Source organism: Coloeus monedula, assembly GCF_965178545.1.
Source record: "Coloeus monedula genome assembly, chromosome: 18".
Taxonomy (NCBI): domain Eukaryota; kingdom Metazoa; phylum Chordata; class Aves; order Passeriformes; family Corvidae; genus Coloeus; species Coloeus monedula.
In genome coordinates this window covers 10,401,446-10,421,436 of record NC_138798.1, presented here as the reverse complement: position 1 = coordinate 10,421,436, position 19,991 = coordinate 10,401,446, and the positions used below count along the sequence as shown (strand labels likewise).

The window sequence follows — 19,991 nt, the reverse complement described above, 5'->3', positions numbered from 1 at the left end:
TCATTTCCCCTCTGGCCCCATTGGTTGCTGGTCGACCTCTGGATCCACTAAGGAGGATGCAAATGCTGACTGGACGATCTGAAACCCAAACGACTCCAGAAGAGACATGTTCTGTTGAGGTGAGAAGGGGGATCCTAGAGCAGGACCCAGGTCCCCCAATGGGCCACCAAGGGCCCTGACGTGAACTTTCTGTATGTGTTTGTTCAGATAAGACTTTGATCTGAAAAAGCTGCCACATTCAGGGCATGGGTACTTCTTCTCTCCTTCCGTTTCCATTTTGTTTTTGCTGACTGCCAGGTCACACGAGAAGGACCCATTGGTGCTCTGTTTCTCGGGAGTCTTGAGGTCACTGGTGTCAGAGAGGTCTCCATATGAATCAGAACTCTCAATCGGGTCCGAATGTGAACATTTCTGGCCTTCTATGGGAAAAAGAAAAGAGAGGAGTTTTCAGAATCTTAGCTCCCAAAGGAAGATATTTAACATGCATTAAAATAAATTAGATTGGTTACCACCTGATCACATTAATGCCTGTCACAACAGAATGTGTTCTTAACAGCCAATCCCTCATATTCTAACGCCCTTGAGCATAGGTCCCCTTTCCAAACCACCAGGCTGCTATCAGAGCAACAGCTGGGGTTCCATTAGGGATTTGTCATGATACTGAATGCAACCATAATGGGTCTCTGGTTTGTATAACACTTCTTGAATCCCAAGGATGTCTCACAATGTTTACACCTCAGACACTACAAAAGGATGGACCTAATGACGAGTTCTTAACTGTGCAATTCACTTGCACACTTCTGAAATACTGTTGATACTTTGGGGGAGAGCCTAGAAACTTCATGAAGTACAACAGGCTGCAGCAAGATGCGAAGAAACCTGGAAATACTCAGCAAAACAGCAGTGAGCTACTGCAATTTAAGAAGTGCAATTCCATTTAGTCTCATGGAACTCTTTTTTACAAACGCAACACTGTAGAAGCGAACTTCACAACCTAAAATTGTTCTATCTTTAAATACTGTAGTGTGAAACAGCAGAGAGGTTAGGGATGTTATTTAAGTTATTTGGATATATGCCCTGGCAAAGCCATTGGTACGTTTGGAGTCTTCCCCATTTTCCTATGGCATCATGCCAAGGAAGTTTGTCCATACTTTTTTGCTCAGTGCATGTGAATGAGTGTGAGAAACCCAGACGTGCTCACTGAACGAGTCTCTGAATACAAATAGGCTGTACCTACTATTAACTCTAAGAGACCAAAGAACCACTTGGCACAACCCAAAAGACAGATTTGCTCTGGACTCAGCATAACAAACCTAACAGGATATGCATGAAATCAATACACCACTGAGCTGGAATAAATCTCTTGTTAAGTCAGCACACCACCCAAAACTAAAGGGCTTCTGCAGTAACTCTATCAAGACTTCAACAGAAAAAATTACACAACTCTAGCTTTCTGCTGGCACAGACTTTGTTTAACCCAGCCCACTGTGTTCTCCTGGGCAAGAAAACAACCAGAATAACTGTGGCTTTGAAGAATTTTCTGATATTTCACCTTCACCGGGAATAGTGACAGCTCAAACCAAGAAGCAAAAACCTATGCTACACAGGTAAACACACTGGTTTACTTATTCAGCAGTTAAATACTCTTTAGCTATGCTTACAGTAACATCTTTTTCTTCCCCACCCCCACCCCCAAGTTAAATTAACGTTAAAAACAACAAAAAAGCACCAGTACTATTACCACCCTTTACCTCTCCTCCCCAACAAATGCATTGAGAAGTGTAAGTTTAGCTACAGACAGCTGGTTGCACGTACAGTACAGCTCCTCACCAAAACCAGAAATGGGGTTTGACTGACATGAGATTCAAGTGGAGTGGGACTAATGAACTCGCCCTCAGGCAAAATCCAGGTGCTGACTGCTGCTCCAAGGAAGACGGTCAAGATGAACTAACCTGGCTTTTTCAATCTTCCAAATCAAAGAAGCTGCCAAAAAATCACATACTCTTCTGTGTCCATCTCCTTCCCCTAAACTTTGTTAAATCAGCTATCCAATGACAGGTATTACATCCTATGTGATGCTATGGAATTTCTCTGCATCTCCCTAAGCTTCTCTCCAGTATTGTCCCTGTCCTTCCTCCCTCCCCTTTCTTGTGCCCAGCCCAACACCCCACAACACAAAGTTCTGCACAGAGCAGCAAGGTGCAGAGCAGCGAGTCTCTTGCCTTTGATGCCATAGGTCCTGACGCAGTGGAACGCTGCTCCCCCATTCGGGATGGACTCCTGGTGCCTGGAGACCTGGGGAAGGGGAACACCGTGGTGGGTTTTAACATGGACCTTTAAGTAGGAGGCAGAGGAGAAACCTAAACAAGATAAAAGGAGATGAGATCCTGCCACCAGCAAAGACACACATCTGCCTTCCCTGTTCCTTTAATCTTTCTCTTGCTCCTGCTCCCTATTGCAAAGCTGCTGTTCCACCAGTTCCCTCTGACATGCTCAGGTAAGATTCCTGTCATCATCAGGCAGTAATGCAACGCACGCTTTTCATCAGACTGAGTTTGCTTTTTGTTAGAAAAAAGAAAACAGCCTCCTTGAGAAACAAATTCTGTGGTAGCAAACCTAGCAGGTGACATGAAACTTTCTGGGAAAAAAGGCAGAAGAGACATCATACAAAAAGGCACCCATGTCTCTTCATCATTTTTGTGCTGTTTTATTTATTTTAATTAAAAATGCTTTTGTGATCTGATAATACTTTGGAAGATAGTTCCAATTAGTTTATTTTATGCTGTTAAGATTTGAAAGAATGCTATCTAGTAACACCCCTTGTTGGCTTTTAGTGTGATTTCCCCTTGGGTTTCTAGCACTTACAGTGACTTCTAGAAGGCAGAAAGCTGAAACTATTGAGTTTTAAGATATACAGTTTTGTTCTATAGTAATTTTTGAAAAACATTTCCTGCAGTCAGCTCATTCTGAGTTTTAAAAAATATACTAGAACTCACATTTTGTCTACAGTTAACAAAAAATATTAAAAATAAATTTCAGTATTTTTAATAGCCCTGATTGGTAAGCGCCAAACACTGAAAATAAATAAATATATATATCAAACAATTGCTTTCTGAACAAAATAGTTTTTTGTGCATGTGCTTTTTAAAATGTTTTTTTAAGTCTCAGAAATATGTCCCTCTTCTTTAATGCAATAAATTATCTCACATATACTTTGAAATGTTTTTAAATTCAACCTTAATAAGATTTGCAATTACTATTAGTACATTTGGACCATATATGAGGCACAAGGAGGACAGAGTTTTAAAGACTTCCTACAGAGGTAAAGCTACTACCAACAACCAGCTTAATTTTCTGTTATATTTTGAACAGAATATTATGGCACTTTCATGTTAGAAACACTTTCCACTAACAACTAAGAACACAACACAAGGTTCACCATCACAGACCCAGAGCTGCAGGTTCCCCTTCTGGAGAGAGAAAACCCAAGCCCTAGATTTTTTTTAAACCAAAATAGCATTTACAGCAGAAGACCTTGCAAGAGAACTTCCATAACAATACTTTGCTTAAAATATGAATTGATATTCTACCATAAAGCCATTTTTGTAGTGCTATAACTGCATTTACATTTGATGATGTATAATAATATATTAGGAAGGATGCAAACCAAATACTGCACACCTCTCTGGGGTGGATTTTCTGACTGCTGCTGTTAGTTTCAGGCGCTGAATTTAATAATGAATGTGGCTTTACACTAGATTTCCCTGTGCCTAGCACACAGAATATCCCTCTACCCAGACTTTTATCCAGGGGTTATTAAGAATTATATATACAGGACCTGCAAAGCAAGACAGAACTCCACAGCAACCTGCTGAAGGGAAAAAAGGCAGGTTGCTGAGAATGAACAAGAGGTAGTTACTGTGGACCCCTGAGCTGAAGATAAAAGTACAGAAAAGTAGATACATCACAACTGAAGAAACCAAGAACATACAACTCTCAAACTACAATGGAGCAGAATCACCAAGGCCAAGTCATCCAGGGAATTAATGTAACGATATTATCCTCCGAAACAATGCAAGACCTACCCTCAGACATGAAATGCCACATTGAAAATCTCACTGGGCAACAAGAGAATATACTCTTACAAATACCAAAAATTCACTGTAGACCTGAAAGAGCCAGTCCTTGACTTGTAGAGAAAAGGGCACAGTGTACAAATATAATGGTGACACTCCAACCTATGCGGTACATTCCTTATTTCACACATGGCTAATAACCACATGCATGCTGAGATCAACCTCTTTGATGCAGCAATGCATTAAAATCTCACTGCCAACCATTAAAAAAGGACTACATGCAGGTCTTCAGTGTTTTTCTATACTACAACTGACACAGAGAAATCTGAACTTGTAATCTCTGCTACACAATTATCTTTTCTCAACTCTGCAGTTCTATTTATAGAGTACATGGTTTTATATAATGAAAACTGCTGAAAAGTGTGTTAGCTCCCCTTTATGCACTTGGCAGATGAACATATGAGTCATCAACTTCCATCGAAACCGTAAGAATGCCAACTGCTTCATGGGAAATTGTTTAAAATGATACTTTTTTGGGGTTGTTTTCATCCTAATTTCTTCCTGAAGCACTTAACACTGGCCTTTTTATCTCCACCGGACTTTAATTATGAATGCCTGTCCTAGGAAGATGGGGGTTCATAGACAATAATCCTTCACTCTTAGAAGTCTCTTTCAGACCAAAGTCCGACTAATCCACAGGATAAAGTGGCAGTATTTTTCAGAGAAGGAATGTATTTATTGCTTTACTCATACACATCTCTCCACTTAGCAGAGCAGATTATTTCTTCATACCAGAAGAACCAATATTAAAACATGTATAGAAAGGAAATGATCTGCTTTATATAAATGGGACCTATCCCTTGATCTCAGCTAACATCTATAAGGAGATAAACTATAGAAATAATTGCATGATGCTCCTTGCTCAAAAATTGTAATTTGGATTTAGCTGGAACATGAGGAGAATGTGTCTTGCTTTAATGGACTCTGTCCACCAGGAAACATACAAGAACTCAGTGTGAAAAATAAATTCTCATTTGTCAATTTGTAATTGGAATCACCCTTTTCCTAACAATGTGTATGTGTTTGAAACACAACCCCAAATTTCTGAGTTGCATGTGTTATTACTAAGTACCAACTCTAGACCTGCCAAAGTCATTAATCTCTTGAATTCTTTGAAAAAACCCACACAAGCAAATAAAGTTCCTAAGGATAGTGATAGAAGATTGTATAACAGTGCAACGAGAGCATGCCTCTTTTATTTATACTGATTAAAGAGAATTTGTCTTAAAAAGTGAGGCTTGAGGATTAGTTTTTTTAAACACATTTTAGAGGATTTCTTTAAAAAAAAAAAAAAAGAAAATACCAAACCAAAAAAGAAAAACAAACAAACCAACCAAAACAACCCCCAAAATCCCAGGAGAAAAAGAAACAACAACACAAAACCCCTCAAAACCACTTCACTGTTTCCCTGATTTAACAAGATTTAATTGCTTCCATGACTATTCTAAGCATAAAGACCCCAAGTAAGAAAATAACCTGGAAAAAAACATCAAATCACAGCTGGTAGCTTAAAAAAATTATACTGCCACATTGTAAAAGAAATAAGTACGATCAACAAATGGGTACACACATGACATGGCAAACCATTGGCTACTGCTTTCTGTCAGGTACTGAGTTCCATCCCCATCTCCTAAACCCATTAAACCTTTAAAACAACATGAGACACTTGATTACGTTTCACAGAAAAGCCTTCAGTCCAATGGGATAAAGTGAGGGAGTCTAAGCTCTGCCATTAACACTGGGAATGTTTAGCTGTGTAAAGCGTCACCTTTTCATCCACTTTTTTTTAAGTGGGCCAACATCCAAAATCCGCTCCACAAGCAGCTTGAGCTTGTAGAGCATTCTTGCTTGACAATTACTATATCCAGAACCAGCTAAGTTTCAATTAAAAAAATACATCAGCACATTAGCCAAGGGAAGAATAAACAAAATCCCACTGCACAAGCACTGCAGCCACGGCAGAGGTGTGATCAGGTTACTGTGTGTGGCTTCTGACTGTACCAATGCCTATCAAATAGATGTTTCTAATCCAGAAATTTTCCATTAGACTTCATCTTGCCAGGCTCTACAATTTAAAAAATAACTATTTAAAACAATGAACATTATACTTTGATTCTAGGACACCCAGGATTACAAATTCTGCTGTCATTGATCATAAATCTATAATCAAAATTCACACCATAAAACAATGAGTGTACAACACAACTGTTTGACAAATCCAGTCTGTAGCTTCCCCTTTCTATGAATTTTAACACTTCCTATAAAATGTAACATTATTCATTATTATAATTACAATTTTTATATCCTGATGTAAACTGAAATTCACAGCAGACAATTCTGACAACTCCCATGAAATACACAAACTGTAAGAAGAAAATAGTTGCTTACAGTTTGCTGTACAAGGGGTTCCCTGTCCTTCTACAGATAAGTGTATATTTTATTTAAATTGCCACTGTACATTTAGACTTGTAAAATGTGAGTAAAACTTAGTCATTTTATTGTTTGAATGCTGAGTCTGTCTTTGTCACACTGGTTCCATTTCCAAAGAGCTGCAGTGACATCCAGTGGTAGTTAAGTTGAAACTCAAGCTTACAATTGTAGAAACAAGACAATTCCTCCCAACCCATCTGAGTTTCTGTTTGGCACCATGTTCAACGGAAGGAGAGCAGGACAGCACCTGGATCTCGAACAGTTATCTTCCATGTTGTTGTCACAAAAATAATCGGGATAAGCTTAAACAGTTCTTCAGAAGCCAGGCCTTCAGCTGAAAAGGAGGGCAAGCTTCATTTCACGCTATCTACCTGGAGCTTCAAAACCTGAAGATTTTCAACCCTGATGCCTTTTCCACTCTCACTGATAAGAGCACTTTCAGGACCTTACAGACTGTTCAACTAGTGGAAACACCTCCCTTGCAATTTAATGTTTTATTACTCATCAACTCCAAAAGCTCCGTGTACAGTCTCCACATTGAACACAGAAGAGCTTTATTTTCTCAAAAGATTTCACCTCTCTTAAACTAGAAGAGAACCCATTGTCAGGAAAAAAGACTCACCAGAAAAAACAAGATCCCAAAACACAGCAGCAATCTCTTCTAACACCTACTAGCTATGTATACCTGTGTGAGCCAACAAGGCACTTTGAAGTTGTGTATTAATCACTCAAAAGCAAAGACACTAGTAAGTCAAAATAATTTTTCCAGCTTGGCTTACATCCCACAAAGCCTAAATTTCCAACTCTCTCCAGCTGAAGAGTACCACAAACAGATGGAAAAGCTTCACAAGCTCTTAGTCATATGGTTTAGTTTTACATAGTGCTGCAAGGAGCAGGGAGTTGGATTCAGTGATCTTTATGGATCCCTTCCAACTGTGAAAAGCTGTATTTGTACAAATAAAGATAAAGCACATTTCTAGTGCTCTTTTAAAAATATGTTTTAGATATGTACATTAATACAAAGCAATTTCTTGTGTTAAGATGGAGAAGCAGCTTGACTCTATTGCACCAGGAGGTTAAGTAAGACTTAGAAATATAATGCAGATTTACGTTCAGTGTATAATTTTCACCTTGATGTGCATTTCAAAGATTCTTCTTCCAAACTGACTGCAAGGGCTCAAGTCTAATCAGGTATAGAAAAAAAAAAGATGTATGTTGAACAGCAGCAAGGCAACTTATCATGGTTATTATATAGGGGTCTGGCTACTTAGCAAATAAAATTTGCTTCAGATTTCAACTGAGTTTCTTTGGGAACCATCTGCTATCTGAAAAGGCCAGACCTATACTCCACCAGTTTCAGGATTAAGTATTCAGTGGGAAAAGCACAGTATGTACACATACAGGGTATAACCTCCTCCTGTTGCAGAGAGAATCACGCAGCCTTACAGCTCCCCTCGAGTGCTGTCCCATCCCACTGGAATAAAAAAATAATTTCTTCATTACCTCGGTTACAGATAGTGCAGAAATTGCTTGGTCCTTCACTATGCTTCTTCAAGTGATCTGCCATATATGCTGCTCGCAAGTACTTCCCACACACCTGGCATGGAACTTTGTCTTCATGACATGCCAGGTGTGAGCGCAGCCGGTCACGAGTGGCAAAGGAAGCATTACAAGTCTGCAGGTATAACAAGAACCATGTGACTCATCAACTCCGCTAACAGCACTGATATTGTGAATATATTTAGTATTCTTTAGAGTAAATACCTTAGATCCTGTGCAAACACAAAAATAACATGATGCACAAGCCATTTTCCCCCAAATAAAAAATTCAGAACATCAACACATTGCACAAGATGTAATGTTACTACTCAGAAGAATTAAGGCAGCAAGAAAACAGCTCTGACACACTACAGACAGTAAAACTTACATCAAGATAGACTCATAAGGCTTTAGCTCCTTTCTGAGGATGAAGATACTAAAATTTTAAGTAATATTTAACAAAAGAAATAGCACAAACCACTTTGTTCCATTTACAGTAAGTTCTGCCATTTCACTGAGCCGCCATAATCACTTTAGATCACTCAAAATGTCCTCTCTGTCATCTTCCTAAATTCTACTCTTTGATGAGATAAATATAATTTCAGCACACAGAATTCTTTTGGAGTGTGAAGATGTACAAACAAAGGACCAGAGAATTATCTGGGATGACAATATGACGAGAGACAATAGAAGAGTCATCCTGGTATCCACAGCAGCAGTGCAGACAAACTGTAGAAGTGAAGCCTCAAAACTGAGCAGGTATCAAAATAACTGCATGACATTGTAATCTGTTTTAACTTACCCCTGGGTCAAGGTATCATATTCAACTTACTACCACAAAACAGGTTTGATTTGGCATAAGATAATATTGATTCTATTTGCCCACTTCCCAGCTGAAATCCATATGATGAGTGAAGGCTCCCTCCCATTTTTATAACTCCAGCAATGGGCAGGCAGGCAGGCTGTGCCCACAGCCTGTTACAATGCCTTGCCAGTTCTGAAAGGCTTGCTCTGTCTCTTAATGTGTGAAGAGAAATAAATCACCAGCAATATGCTGCACAAGTTATTAGAGTTATAGTCTAAAGCATTTCACAAGTGCAAGAGGAGAAACAAAAGCAAACACACATCAGAATGACCAGACCAAGCGGGAGCAGTGACATTCAAGAGTGTAGTATTTTGCTTATACCAACTTCATGTAAAATAACACCGTTTTAAGATATATAAACAGAACCCCCAAAGAAACAATATGAGGCTGTTCAGTGTCTTGGGAATTGGATATTGTCTGTATTTTAAAATATCAGTGTGTAATTAAACCACTGTTTCAAAAGAGGTAAGACTTGTTAATGTAACAATCTTAGTAAAATTCCTAAATTATAAATCAAGTAAATGAAATTGACAATACAGAGGAGGATAACATGTATATAAAATTCAGTTAATCAAGAGCTTAATCCAAAAAACATTAAAGGCAGCTGGAAAAGCACCTATCCATTTCAACAGGCTTTACACTCATTTGATCCTGTGAGATGCTTAAGTGTGGAAAACTCCCATGGAGCTGAGGCTGCTCTACAGCAAGCACAAGACTTAACACCTCAGAGGATCAGGATTTAATGAAATTAAAAAGGCAACAGTGAAATTATCTGGATTTCTGTGATATACACAGTTTAACTAGGCCCACCAGACAAAGATTTATAAATTACAAGTGTTGAAGTTTAAGAGGCAAATTCTTGAACATGAAAAATTTCTCTTCATTTGAAATCTCAGTACACAGCGCTGAGCAAAACAGGTGCAACTTTCACTTACTAAAACGTTCTTAGAGGTAAGCACTCTCTTAAGGCAGGATTGCAGCACTGATACTAATCAATCTGTTGGATATCAACTAAAGATATATAACTAGACTATCAACAATGACAGCCAAGAGATCCACCATCAATAACTCTAAAGCTATGGAGCCACAGGAAGGCCCATACCCAAGCATGGGGAGTGTGTACTCCCCATGTGTACCGGGATGCCACACCAACAAATTAGCTGATGAAGCAGACCAGAGACAAATCACATAAATACAGGATGCCAGAAGTAAAACTATATCTATCCCACAGTGAACTCAGCAAGTTGAAAGCTTAGGAAGAAGTAATATAATAATTTATGTATTTCATTTCCCACTCTTGCTGCTGAGTTGTGTAAAGCTCACATTTGGATAAGCTATAGAGTAAATATATCTGCAATGAAGCTTAAAAACAATAATTAAGTTGAGTGGAGAAAGCAAGAACCAGTTTAGCTGAATTACAACAATGGGAGACAGGACTAGGGTTAAAGAAAACCCTGAAGTTAATATTCAAATAGTTAATATTTATAAAAGGTATAGAGAAAAAAAAGTTTTATTTTATGAAAGATGTGAAGTGCTAAATGAGCGCTAAGTATTTATCATTAATTGTTAATCACAGAAGAAAACTCTCCAGTGCTTTCCTATCAAACATTGCACAGGTATATAAATAGATCAAAAAGAATATATAAAGTTTAAAAAACATTGTTTAAGAAATACCTCTTGAAGTTTCAACTTTTCTATGGATGTGGATGTCTCTGAGCTTATTCCATGGTGGCTGCCATTTTCCTGCTAATAGGCAGGAAGTAAGAGAAATTAGGACAGGAAGAAACTCATTCTGCATTGAAATCAATGGGATATGCACTGGACTTGGGATGCCAGTTAAGTTGTGCTTTAATTTAACCTGCATTTTTATTTTTTATTTAATTTGCCAGAAGAACAACCTCTCTTGTCTTGTAGAGGAGCAAACTTCTTTTTTCTCCCCTTGTTCTTTCACGTCCACAGATTTTCAGATCACCGTTTGCTCCCAATCTGCAGCCTGACTTTCATACATTGACACGCAAGACGACAGCTTCACCCAGTCCCGTGGAGCCAGTAGCTGAGCTACTCCATTCTGGCTATAAAACTGACTTACCCCTTCTCCTATATCCAGAACTCCTATATCCGCGGGGCAGGGGGGGGAAGCAATTCACCAGTGCAACAATCCAATGGAAAAGATCCAGAGTGCCATTTGCTAGGACACCAAAGCACCTTCTTGGATCTGATTTCTCAGCTGCTTTAACTCTGTGGAGACCTTCCCTAATCTGAGTCTATCTTAACAGTAATGAAAAAGCTGGAGTCAAGACTTAGGCATCAGGTGCTAGAGGTGCTGGAACTTAGGACACTCCTGAAAGATCTGTGAAGCACAGCCATTATTTCAGGTGGATGAGTGCAGGATTACAAACTGAGCACTGAAAACTACAGCTGTTGCAGGGATGCTCAGCTTAAAACTGTCCTGTTTCTCATACTTTCCTTTATTCTGAAGTTGGGCTGACACCTTCCCACTTTTGTTTTGGTACTCCAAAGTGTATCGGGATGCCACACCAACAAAACATTACATATCACCAGTTTGCAAAGCTACGTAAGAGCTCAGGTAAATGGTCAGTTTGTTTAAATCATAACAGAGCACAAATTCCAAAAATGCCATCACAATAGAGGATTCTGGAATGCTCCTCTGTTTACTGACAGAGTACTTCTCTTTTCCAGTAAAGATAAAGTATGACAATAACAGGAATTTTCAACAGGAACTGAACAGATTCAAAAAGGACGCTCAATGCTGTTCAGGCTGCTCTCATGGGGAGCTAATGTGCCAAACAAAATCAATGGAAAACAGGCAAAAAACATGCCAGTATTAAGCCATTTTCCTTCTTGGCGGCCAGATCTTGTGTTCGATACATATCATGGAACAGACACATAACAGGTTATGAGATAATCACAAGGAGAACTTTATCAATTTATACATCAGCTTTCATATTTGAAACAAGTTTTCAGTGACTGCATCCCTTCTGTGATTTCTACAATGTATAGCGGATCTGTGCATATTCAAGAAGATTTTCTAAATCTGATAGGATATTACAAAGCATTTTCTGCAAAGACATACAACAGGTCATTAACAAATTTTCTACGCCTTAGGATTTATGAAAAATTAACTTTGCAGGGCTAAGCAATCAAAAATCAAGAACAAACCAAGCCTGAAGGACAATCTCAACTCTGTCCTGATGATTGTAACCTATAGCCTGTACCTTTTAACTGAAATGAACAGTGCATACAATATTATGGCACTTTAGAGAACACATGATAAGAAAGACTGTTCTTGGAAACTGCTATCACAAAATATATGCGTGCAAGGAAACGGGAGTTGAGCTTGGCTGTGCCATCTTAGCTTCCATGTTTCTTTACTTTTGAGCTCTTAGCGTACACTCTGATTCACACAGAGTTGATATTTAATACTCTTAAATCGATGTTAAACTATAAAAAAAATTATCGGTCATCAGCTGGCAAAGGACAATTCATAGCTATCAGTGTTATTTGTAAACAGTGTTCATCCAGTAATCTTGGTATCAACTAGCAAAAGACTGATGAGCATCTGTTCATGTTGGGACGCAAACATTCACCATCAGTTCATCCACAGGCCTCTTGCTGTCCCCACATTTTGAATTCTTTTTATGAGCGGAATTCTCCGATTTGTATGAATCTGTAACGCATAAATCGTCTTAAGAAGCTTGAGCCAATCTAAGGCTTTATACAGGACATAAAGTCAAATCAATGTGACAGCTCTATGGCCTGACTTTCCAATGTGCTGGGCTTTCACAGATCATATGGATGTCAACAGAAACCTTTAGATGGCTCCAGCTGTCTGGAAAACTGTTCTCAGGATTCTTAAAACTGCAAAATGTTTCAAAACTCTCACAATTTGAAGATAATATAGGTGTGTCAAAACACATGCAAAAATGCAGATCAGGAGGCAGCAGTCACATAGGAATGACTAGGCTCATAAAAGATGGTTAAATATTTTAGAAGAAAACATTCTCTAACCTTCACTGTCTTCAAAAGAGAAAAAAAGAGAAGAATATTGCTCCAGTTTTTTAAAATAGATATTAAATATTTCTTCTAAAGCCAAGCATGGAGACTGTTAGCCCAAAAACTGTTTTAAAAGTTTGCCCAACATCTCTCTGATGGCAGTGTGTGATGGTGGAAGCTGATTCTCAACTTTGGTTTCAATTGATACTTCCAGGCACCTTTTAAATCTCTCTATAAATGAATTACAAAATATATTCCTTCATTTGATCTTTCAAACCTTATTAACTGTAAAAAACTATATACAACATTATGACATTGTACAACAACAGATACTGTGATGTCATTATTTATATTCTCCCTAAGATAAAAAAAGCTTCCAATTTTGCTCAGTGCAATGTTCTGAAGGCTATGCAATTTTTAAAAATAGTATCTTGACAAGTTATGAAAATTACAATTTACTAATTTTTTATTGAAATTATTCTAAAAAAAAATGACGTCAGCATTGGAGCCTCCTGATGGCAACAACTGCAATTAAAAAAAAGGGAAGGAATCATCAATAACACTGACTCCAAGCCCAGGTGGCTGGGTAAGAGATCCAGGGTGAGACTGGGACAGCACAGTAGGGAAGAACATCTGGTAGAAGGGGGGGAGGCAGGAGGACCAAAGCTGTAGATGAGATGAGGTGGGATGGGAGGGATGTAAAGCAGATGTCACTGTGGAGCACTGTTCTTTACAAACATTTATCCCAATTCACATATACATGGTATTTCTACTGGTACTTCAAAATTGTCTGCAAACATAAATGCAATGCCAAAGATTACCCACAAAACCAGTCTAAACCCCTCTGGCTCCTACCTGACACTTGTGAGGTCTCTCTGAGGTATGCACCTGTTTGATGTGTCCATTCAAGTGGTCTGGCCTTAAAGGAAAATACACATAAGCACACTTAGAACAAATACTAAAAATAAAGTTACAGTTTTAACAAAAACCCCCCCAAAAAACCAAACCAAAAAAACAACAACAAAAAAAAATAAAAAAAAGAAAAAAAAAATCCCAGTGCTGTATCTATTACAAATGTAGTGACATGTAACTTTCCAAGAACGAGATCACCAACAACTGGGACTCTACCTTGTTATGTACCCTCTCCAACTTGCTAAAAAGGCAGCATTTTCTCAGGAAGAAATCATGCTGAATGATCAGAGGAAACAGGAAGTACAAGTTGCGATTTTCAAGCCTTCATGTCCCCATCCAAAACCCTATTTAGACCTTAATAATCAGGGCACTTTGATTTACAGTTGCTGAGTATTTGAAAATCAGACCCTTCTGGTTTACGTCCCAAACACAGATGTAAAAAGCAAACTTAAAGCACCTCTGCAAAAAAACTCTCTAAACTCTGTTGCTGTGACACATTTTCCACCTGAAACATAAAAAAAATACTCCCAACTTACAATTTGGTGGGGAGACTGCATTAATACAAATAAAGTGCTCCGAACATTTCAACTAGAAGGTGCAATGGAAGAGCAAATTGTTACTGTAAAAGGTTAGACCATTCTTCACAACCGGCAAAGCCTACTTTGAAGAAGAAAGGGCTGTAGAGCTGCAGATTGTCCTGGTGGGAGTTTCTCCTAGTGGGAAGAAAGCTTTTCATTGTATGAGACCAAAACTGCTTGGAAACAAGTTCTCCACCCTCTCCTCCCCCAACTTCCCAGCTGCACCAATGAGAGGGCGCGGGAATGGAATTCACCCACTGCAGACAGAAAATAGGCTGAACTTTGCAGTGAGGCTCTTAAACCCGATGCTCTTTCAGCGGTGTAACCGGACAGACTGGTTGGGGGTCCTTCTGGGTACCTCAAGCCCAGCAACCTCACATGCTGCGCTACTGAATATAGGAAAGGACACTAAAATTAGACACCACGCTTCCAACTTCCTCTGGCTGCTCCTAAGACTGTATACTGAAACTTAAGAGTCTCTGTTTTCATTCATACTTCGGTTTTACAGATATGCAAACGGTTTTGTTGTTTACTGTAGTAACAGCATTCCCACCTGTTCGCGTTAATTTACTGGGAAAAATGAGAACTCAACATGTATTTCTTACTTTCCCTTAATGACAAAAACCATTCATACAGCAACAGCAGAAATCTCTGAGTGTCAATAAAACCCGTAAAACTTGGTACACGACCCCAGGTAGTGCTATAATAAGAAAAGTACTTTCACTTCTAGCCACAGATGAAATTTTCATTTTGTGACCTTCCATCACTGAATCTGCAGCCCTTATGAAGATGCATCCCTAATTACTGACGATTTTTTAAAAAAGGGGGAGTGTTCGTAATTTGTTTCAGTAACAAAAAGTCCCTCTATCAAAAAGAGAGCAGGGGCACAATTCCACAATTTACATAGCCTGATGGCCTTTTGATTTGTTTTCAGATCTCGATTCCTTCCCTCACATTAGAGCAAATCAACTGCTGTAGAAGACCGACTGCTGGTACAGAAATAGCAGAGTGTATGCATCCCCCTCCCCCCCACTACTTCTACACTCAAAGCGAGAGGCAAACTTCCAAAAAAGTTTTGAATTCATTAACTCAGACTATAAGATACCACTAACACAACTACGTGTACCAAACTACTTATTAAATTAGCTCCCACAAACAGCGACAACAAAAAATCAGCAACATTAAATGCACGGATCTTACGTATGTTGCAGGGCAGAAACAGGATCCCCTTCAGAAGGATGTAAACCCAAAGGACACAAAGATCATGTATTTAAAAGATACTTGATGCTGCAGCCTTTGAAATCTCACCTCTTCCTTCACATTTGGGTGATAAAAAACATTACGAACTAAGAGAAATGAAGGGAAGTTAAGAAAAAGAAAATTTAAAATGGATACGATAAAAATAATCTTGAGATGTTTTATTTTGCACTTCAACAGCACCTTCAAACTACCTCCACATCAGTGATCTCAAAGACACTTCTGCGAGGCAGGTAATTATTTCAGTACCCATTTCACAGAAGAGTCATTTGAGGGAGAGACTAACTGATTTGCCCAAGGACACGTATACACCAACTCTGGGACAAAGCTAGGAACCTTAGCCAGAAGCCAGCTGACTCCCAGTTCTACGTCTTAATTACTTTTAAACCCTTCCAAGAGCCTGCAGAATAGCATCCCAGAGGAAATGATGGCAGTCTCATTCCTTGAAACATTTAAAGTGGAACAGTCAAACTATCCTCAAGTACATTTCCAAGGCATAGGAAAGTCAACTTCCTAGGTCTCTGTTTGTGTCAATGGTCCATACGAGCGCGCTCTTACCTGGAAAAGCCTTTTCCACAGCTCTGGCAGATGTAGGGCTTTCCCACAGAGCCATCATGAGATCGAACATGATAGGACATCCTGTCTTTTCGCTTGAACCGCAAGCCACACACCGGACAAGAGTAAGGCTTTTCACCAGAGTGTGACAGCTTGTGCCGATTCAGGTGGTACACGTCCCGAAAAATCTTGCCACAGATCTCACAGGCCACCTGTTTCCTCGTCCTGCTTCTTTTTCGGGGTGCATCAGGGTCATCCTGACCAGGAACACCATTTTCACCCAGTCGTGGGGGTGGGATGTCTATGTAGCCCAGCTGTAAGCTTGTCACCCCATGTTGAGCCTCGTGCTGACGAAGACGATTAGCATCAGTGAATACTTTCCCACAGAGACCACAAGGCAGGATACCAGCCTCTCGCAGGCCCCCTGGGGCACCAAACATCATGGAGTCCAAGAGATTGGCTTTACGGGGACGCCCTCTGCCCCTCTTCGTGCTTAAAGTGGGGGCACTAGCAGCAACATTCTGGAAGGGTGAGGCCAGCAGTGGTGGGGACAGAGGTCCTGCCACCATGGGCAGGCGGTCCACACCCTGCAGGACAGGTAGGGAGGACTGTGCAGCGGTGAGCGCAGCCCGTGTGGCCTCGTCTTCAGGCATGCCAGCAATGCCATTGCCATTAGGTGCCAAAGTGGCACCGTTGGTCATGTCAAGAGGGAAGCCGAGGTCAGCAGCCCCCGGACGGAAGAGCATAATGTCAGGGCGTGCAGGGGGCACGAGGAGCTGCACGTTGGACTGCTTGATGACCTCCTGGCAGATGTCAATCACAGAGCGCATCAGCAGGAACTTGGCGGCCGTCATGAGCTCCGGGAAGCTCTCCAGCCGCACCACGATGCGCGACGTGTAGGCGAAGTCCAGGATGTCTCCGAACACCTTGGAGCTGATGGTGTGCATCTCCAGCTCCCGCCCGCCGCCGGGGGCCCCGCCGGCCGCCGCCGCAGCCCCGCCGGCCGCCGCCTCCGCCGCGTTCCCTTCCGCGCCGCCGCCACCTGCCCCGTCGCCCAGCTGAGCGCTGAACACCGACTCGAAGTACTCGCTGCAAGCGGCCAGCACGGCGCGGTGCGCCGGGAAGCTCTCGTCGCCCACGCGTAGGAGCACGTCGCAGAAGCGGCCGCCGTTCTTGCGCTGCTGGTTGAGGCTGTGCAGCACGTCGGCGCTGTGCCGGCTCACCTGGTACGTGTAGCAGCCCGACGAGGGGCCGCAGGCGGCGGCCTCGCTCACCCGCTCCATGGGGGCTGCGCCGCCCCGCCGGCGCCCGCAGGGGGCGCGCGCGCTCTCGGGCCGCCCGGCGGCGCGCGCCGCCTCCTCCTGCTCGTTCCCCGCCCCTGCCCGGGCCGGCGGCGGCGCGCGCGCGGCGCTCCCTGCACGGCGCGAGGGGCTCGCGCGGCGCGGGGGGGGCGAGACAAAAGGCTTGGGCGGCCGAGGCGCGCGCGCGGCCGCGCGAGCCCCGCCCGGGCCCGGCCGCCACGAGGCGCTGCGGCCGCGGGGCCGCCGCGGGAAGGGCTGTGCGCGGCGCGGCGGCAGCAGCCGGGAGGGACGGGGGTCCGGCGGCGGCTCCGGGCTGCCGGCTCCGTCCGTCCCTGTGTGTTTGGAGCGGAGGAAAGATGGCAGCGGCTGCACTTCCTCTTGCACTTTCACCCCTGGGGGGAGGAGAAGGAGGGGGCGATACCACCCCCCCTACAAAAATCCAGCGGGGGCCCCCCGGCTGCTGCTCCCCGACCAAGCGCCGCCGCCGCCGGCCCCGGTCCGGGCCCCGCCCGCTTCGACGCACCCTCACCACCGGCGCCGCAAACTTTCCTCTCTTCTTTGGACGAGAAGACCCCCACCCTATTCACAGAGACCCCCCTCCAGCCACTCGGGCTCCCCCCCTGCCCCCCCGCTTCCTGCCCCCCTCCCTCCCCGCATCCGCCAATGCAAGAGCAGCCAGAGCCAGCAGGCCGGCCCCCACCCCGCCCGCCCGCGGGGGCTGGGGGCTGCAGTCTCCCCCTTCCCCAGCACCGATCCTCCAATGCCGAGCCAGCAGCGAGGCCCCCGCCCGCGGCACACGGGGGTGGTGGGGCTGCGCTTGCCCCCTCCCCCAAATATCCGGGCTGCAGCTCGCCCCCCAGGCCCCCCTCCCGCTGGAGAGAAAAGGAGGGGCCGGCGGGGGGGGGGGGGCTGCTGGCAACCTCCCCCCCTCCCCAGGCACGAATCGTCCAATGCAAACCCTCCCGGAGCTGCAGAGGCGCAGAGCGGCCCCCACCTCCTCGGCTCGCCTGAGGAGAGCCGATCCCAGAGGGGCCAGGGGCTGCAGAGCTGACTGGCCTCCCCCCGGTCTTTCATTGCATTTCTCACCCCCACCCCCCGTACCACGATCAACTCTCAGCCTCGCTAGGAGAGCGAGGCGCCGGCATTGTGGGGGAGGGAAGGGGTACAGCGTGAATTCTTCCAGTGCGAAAATGCCCTCCCCTCAGGACCAATTGGGAGGAACGGTAGCCGCGGGCCGGGGGCTGCGGGAGGCACGGGCACTTCACAGCCCCAAGTGCGTCCATGTTGGGGAAAGTACTGCCCGCGGAGCCCCTCCTGCGCACCCGGGGTTCCCACGGCATCCGCCGCGCCTCACGCCCCAGCGCGGCGAGGCTCCCGCTCCTTCAAGTTACCCTTCCCCGGGCCCAGGTTAAACGCTCCAAAATGCATTGCCGAGTTCACTGCACGGGGCTGCCTGGACTGTTCTAGTGCTGAATCTTCTCTGTGTGCTCGAGGTCTCTCTATGCTATTTCAACATCATCATCATCATCATTACTCATTTGCAGCTGAAATCTGCTTTCTGTCTCAGGGAAGAATTTTTCTCTACTTTTGAAGAAATATCTCTCACACACACACCCCCCAAACAGAGTTCTTTGTTTTGTTAAGCAACACTTGGAAAAAAGTGTACAAAGACACTTTTTTGCATTTGTAACATCAAGTCTAATTAAGAATGCTTGGACCACCTATTCACGATCTAATATCGTCACTTAAACTATTCTGTGGAAAATACTGAACTTGGCACATGTGAGGGCATCACAAACTACAGAGCCTTCCAAAAGCTCAAACCCAGCACTTGAATTAAACAGTGGTGGAACTGAAAAAAGCATTCTGGGTACTGATGTGCAAATGAGTGCACCAAGCTTCCAACTTCCAAAATATTACATTAACACTTAAGGCCACACAGTGCCCTCAGCCTGTACACCAGATTTCTCCTGATTTTGATAGGAATTGTTTGTCTCTACTGCAGTCAGAGTATTACCAGTAACTTTTTATTACTGCACTATGTGTGCACACACCCTGATATGAACATATACTTTGAGAAATTCGAGGTGGAGTGGTAGCAATGCTGACAAACCCAGCTTAAATACACCCTATTATATAGATAACACAGTGCCCTTATTCTCTTAAGTCTGTGTGCCACAGACACACGAGTTGTACTTGCTACAGTGGGGAAAATGATTATGTTTAACTCACTAGCCAGGCTGCAAGCATGCACACACACGGAGCAGTTACATAATCTGGAATTTGCTTATCTTTCCTAGTGGCTGTGGACAGTTGTGTGCCTTTCCCCCAGTGGTTTGTTAATTTGCTTTCTTTTAGCCCCCAGCCTCCTGACATGGTTCCTGCTTGCTATTTCAGTTCCCTC

General features: G+C 43.0%; 1 protein-coding gene across 3 annotated transcripts; it reads right to left on the bottom strand.

The window, feature by feature from the left end:
- On the bottom strand, positions 1 to 17,569 carry PATZ1 (POZ/BTB and AT hook containing zinc finger 1; the record flags this gene model as incomplete). Of its 3 annotated transcripts, XM_082293216.1 has the most annotated exons (6): positions 1 to 419; positions 2,223 to 2,360; positions 8,070 to 8,241; positions 10,645 to 10,716; positions 13,840 to 13,903; positions 16,290 to 17,569. In XM_082293216.1, 6 exons carry the CDS (start codon positions 17,567 to 17,569, stop codon positions 1 to 3), a joined length of 2,145 nt encoding a protein of 714 aa, XP_082149342.1. The 3 variants fall into 3 exon arrangements, with proteins under 3 accessions (XP_082149342.1, XP_082149343.1, XP_082149344.1); XM_082293217.1 differs by lacking the exon at positions 10,645 to 10,716; XM_082293218.1 differs by lacking the exons at positions 2,223 to 2,360; positions 10,645 to 10,716.
- Positions 17,570 to 19,991: the final 2,422 nt, after the last annotated feature.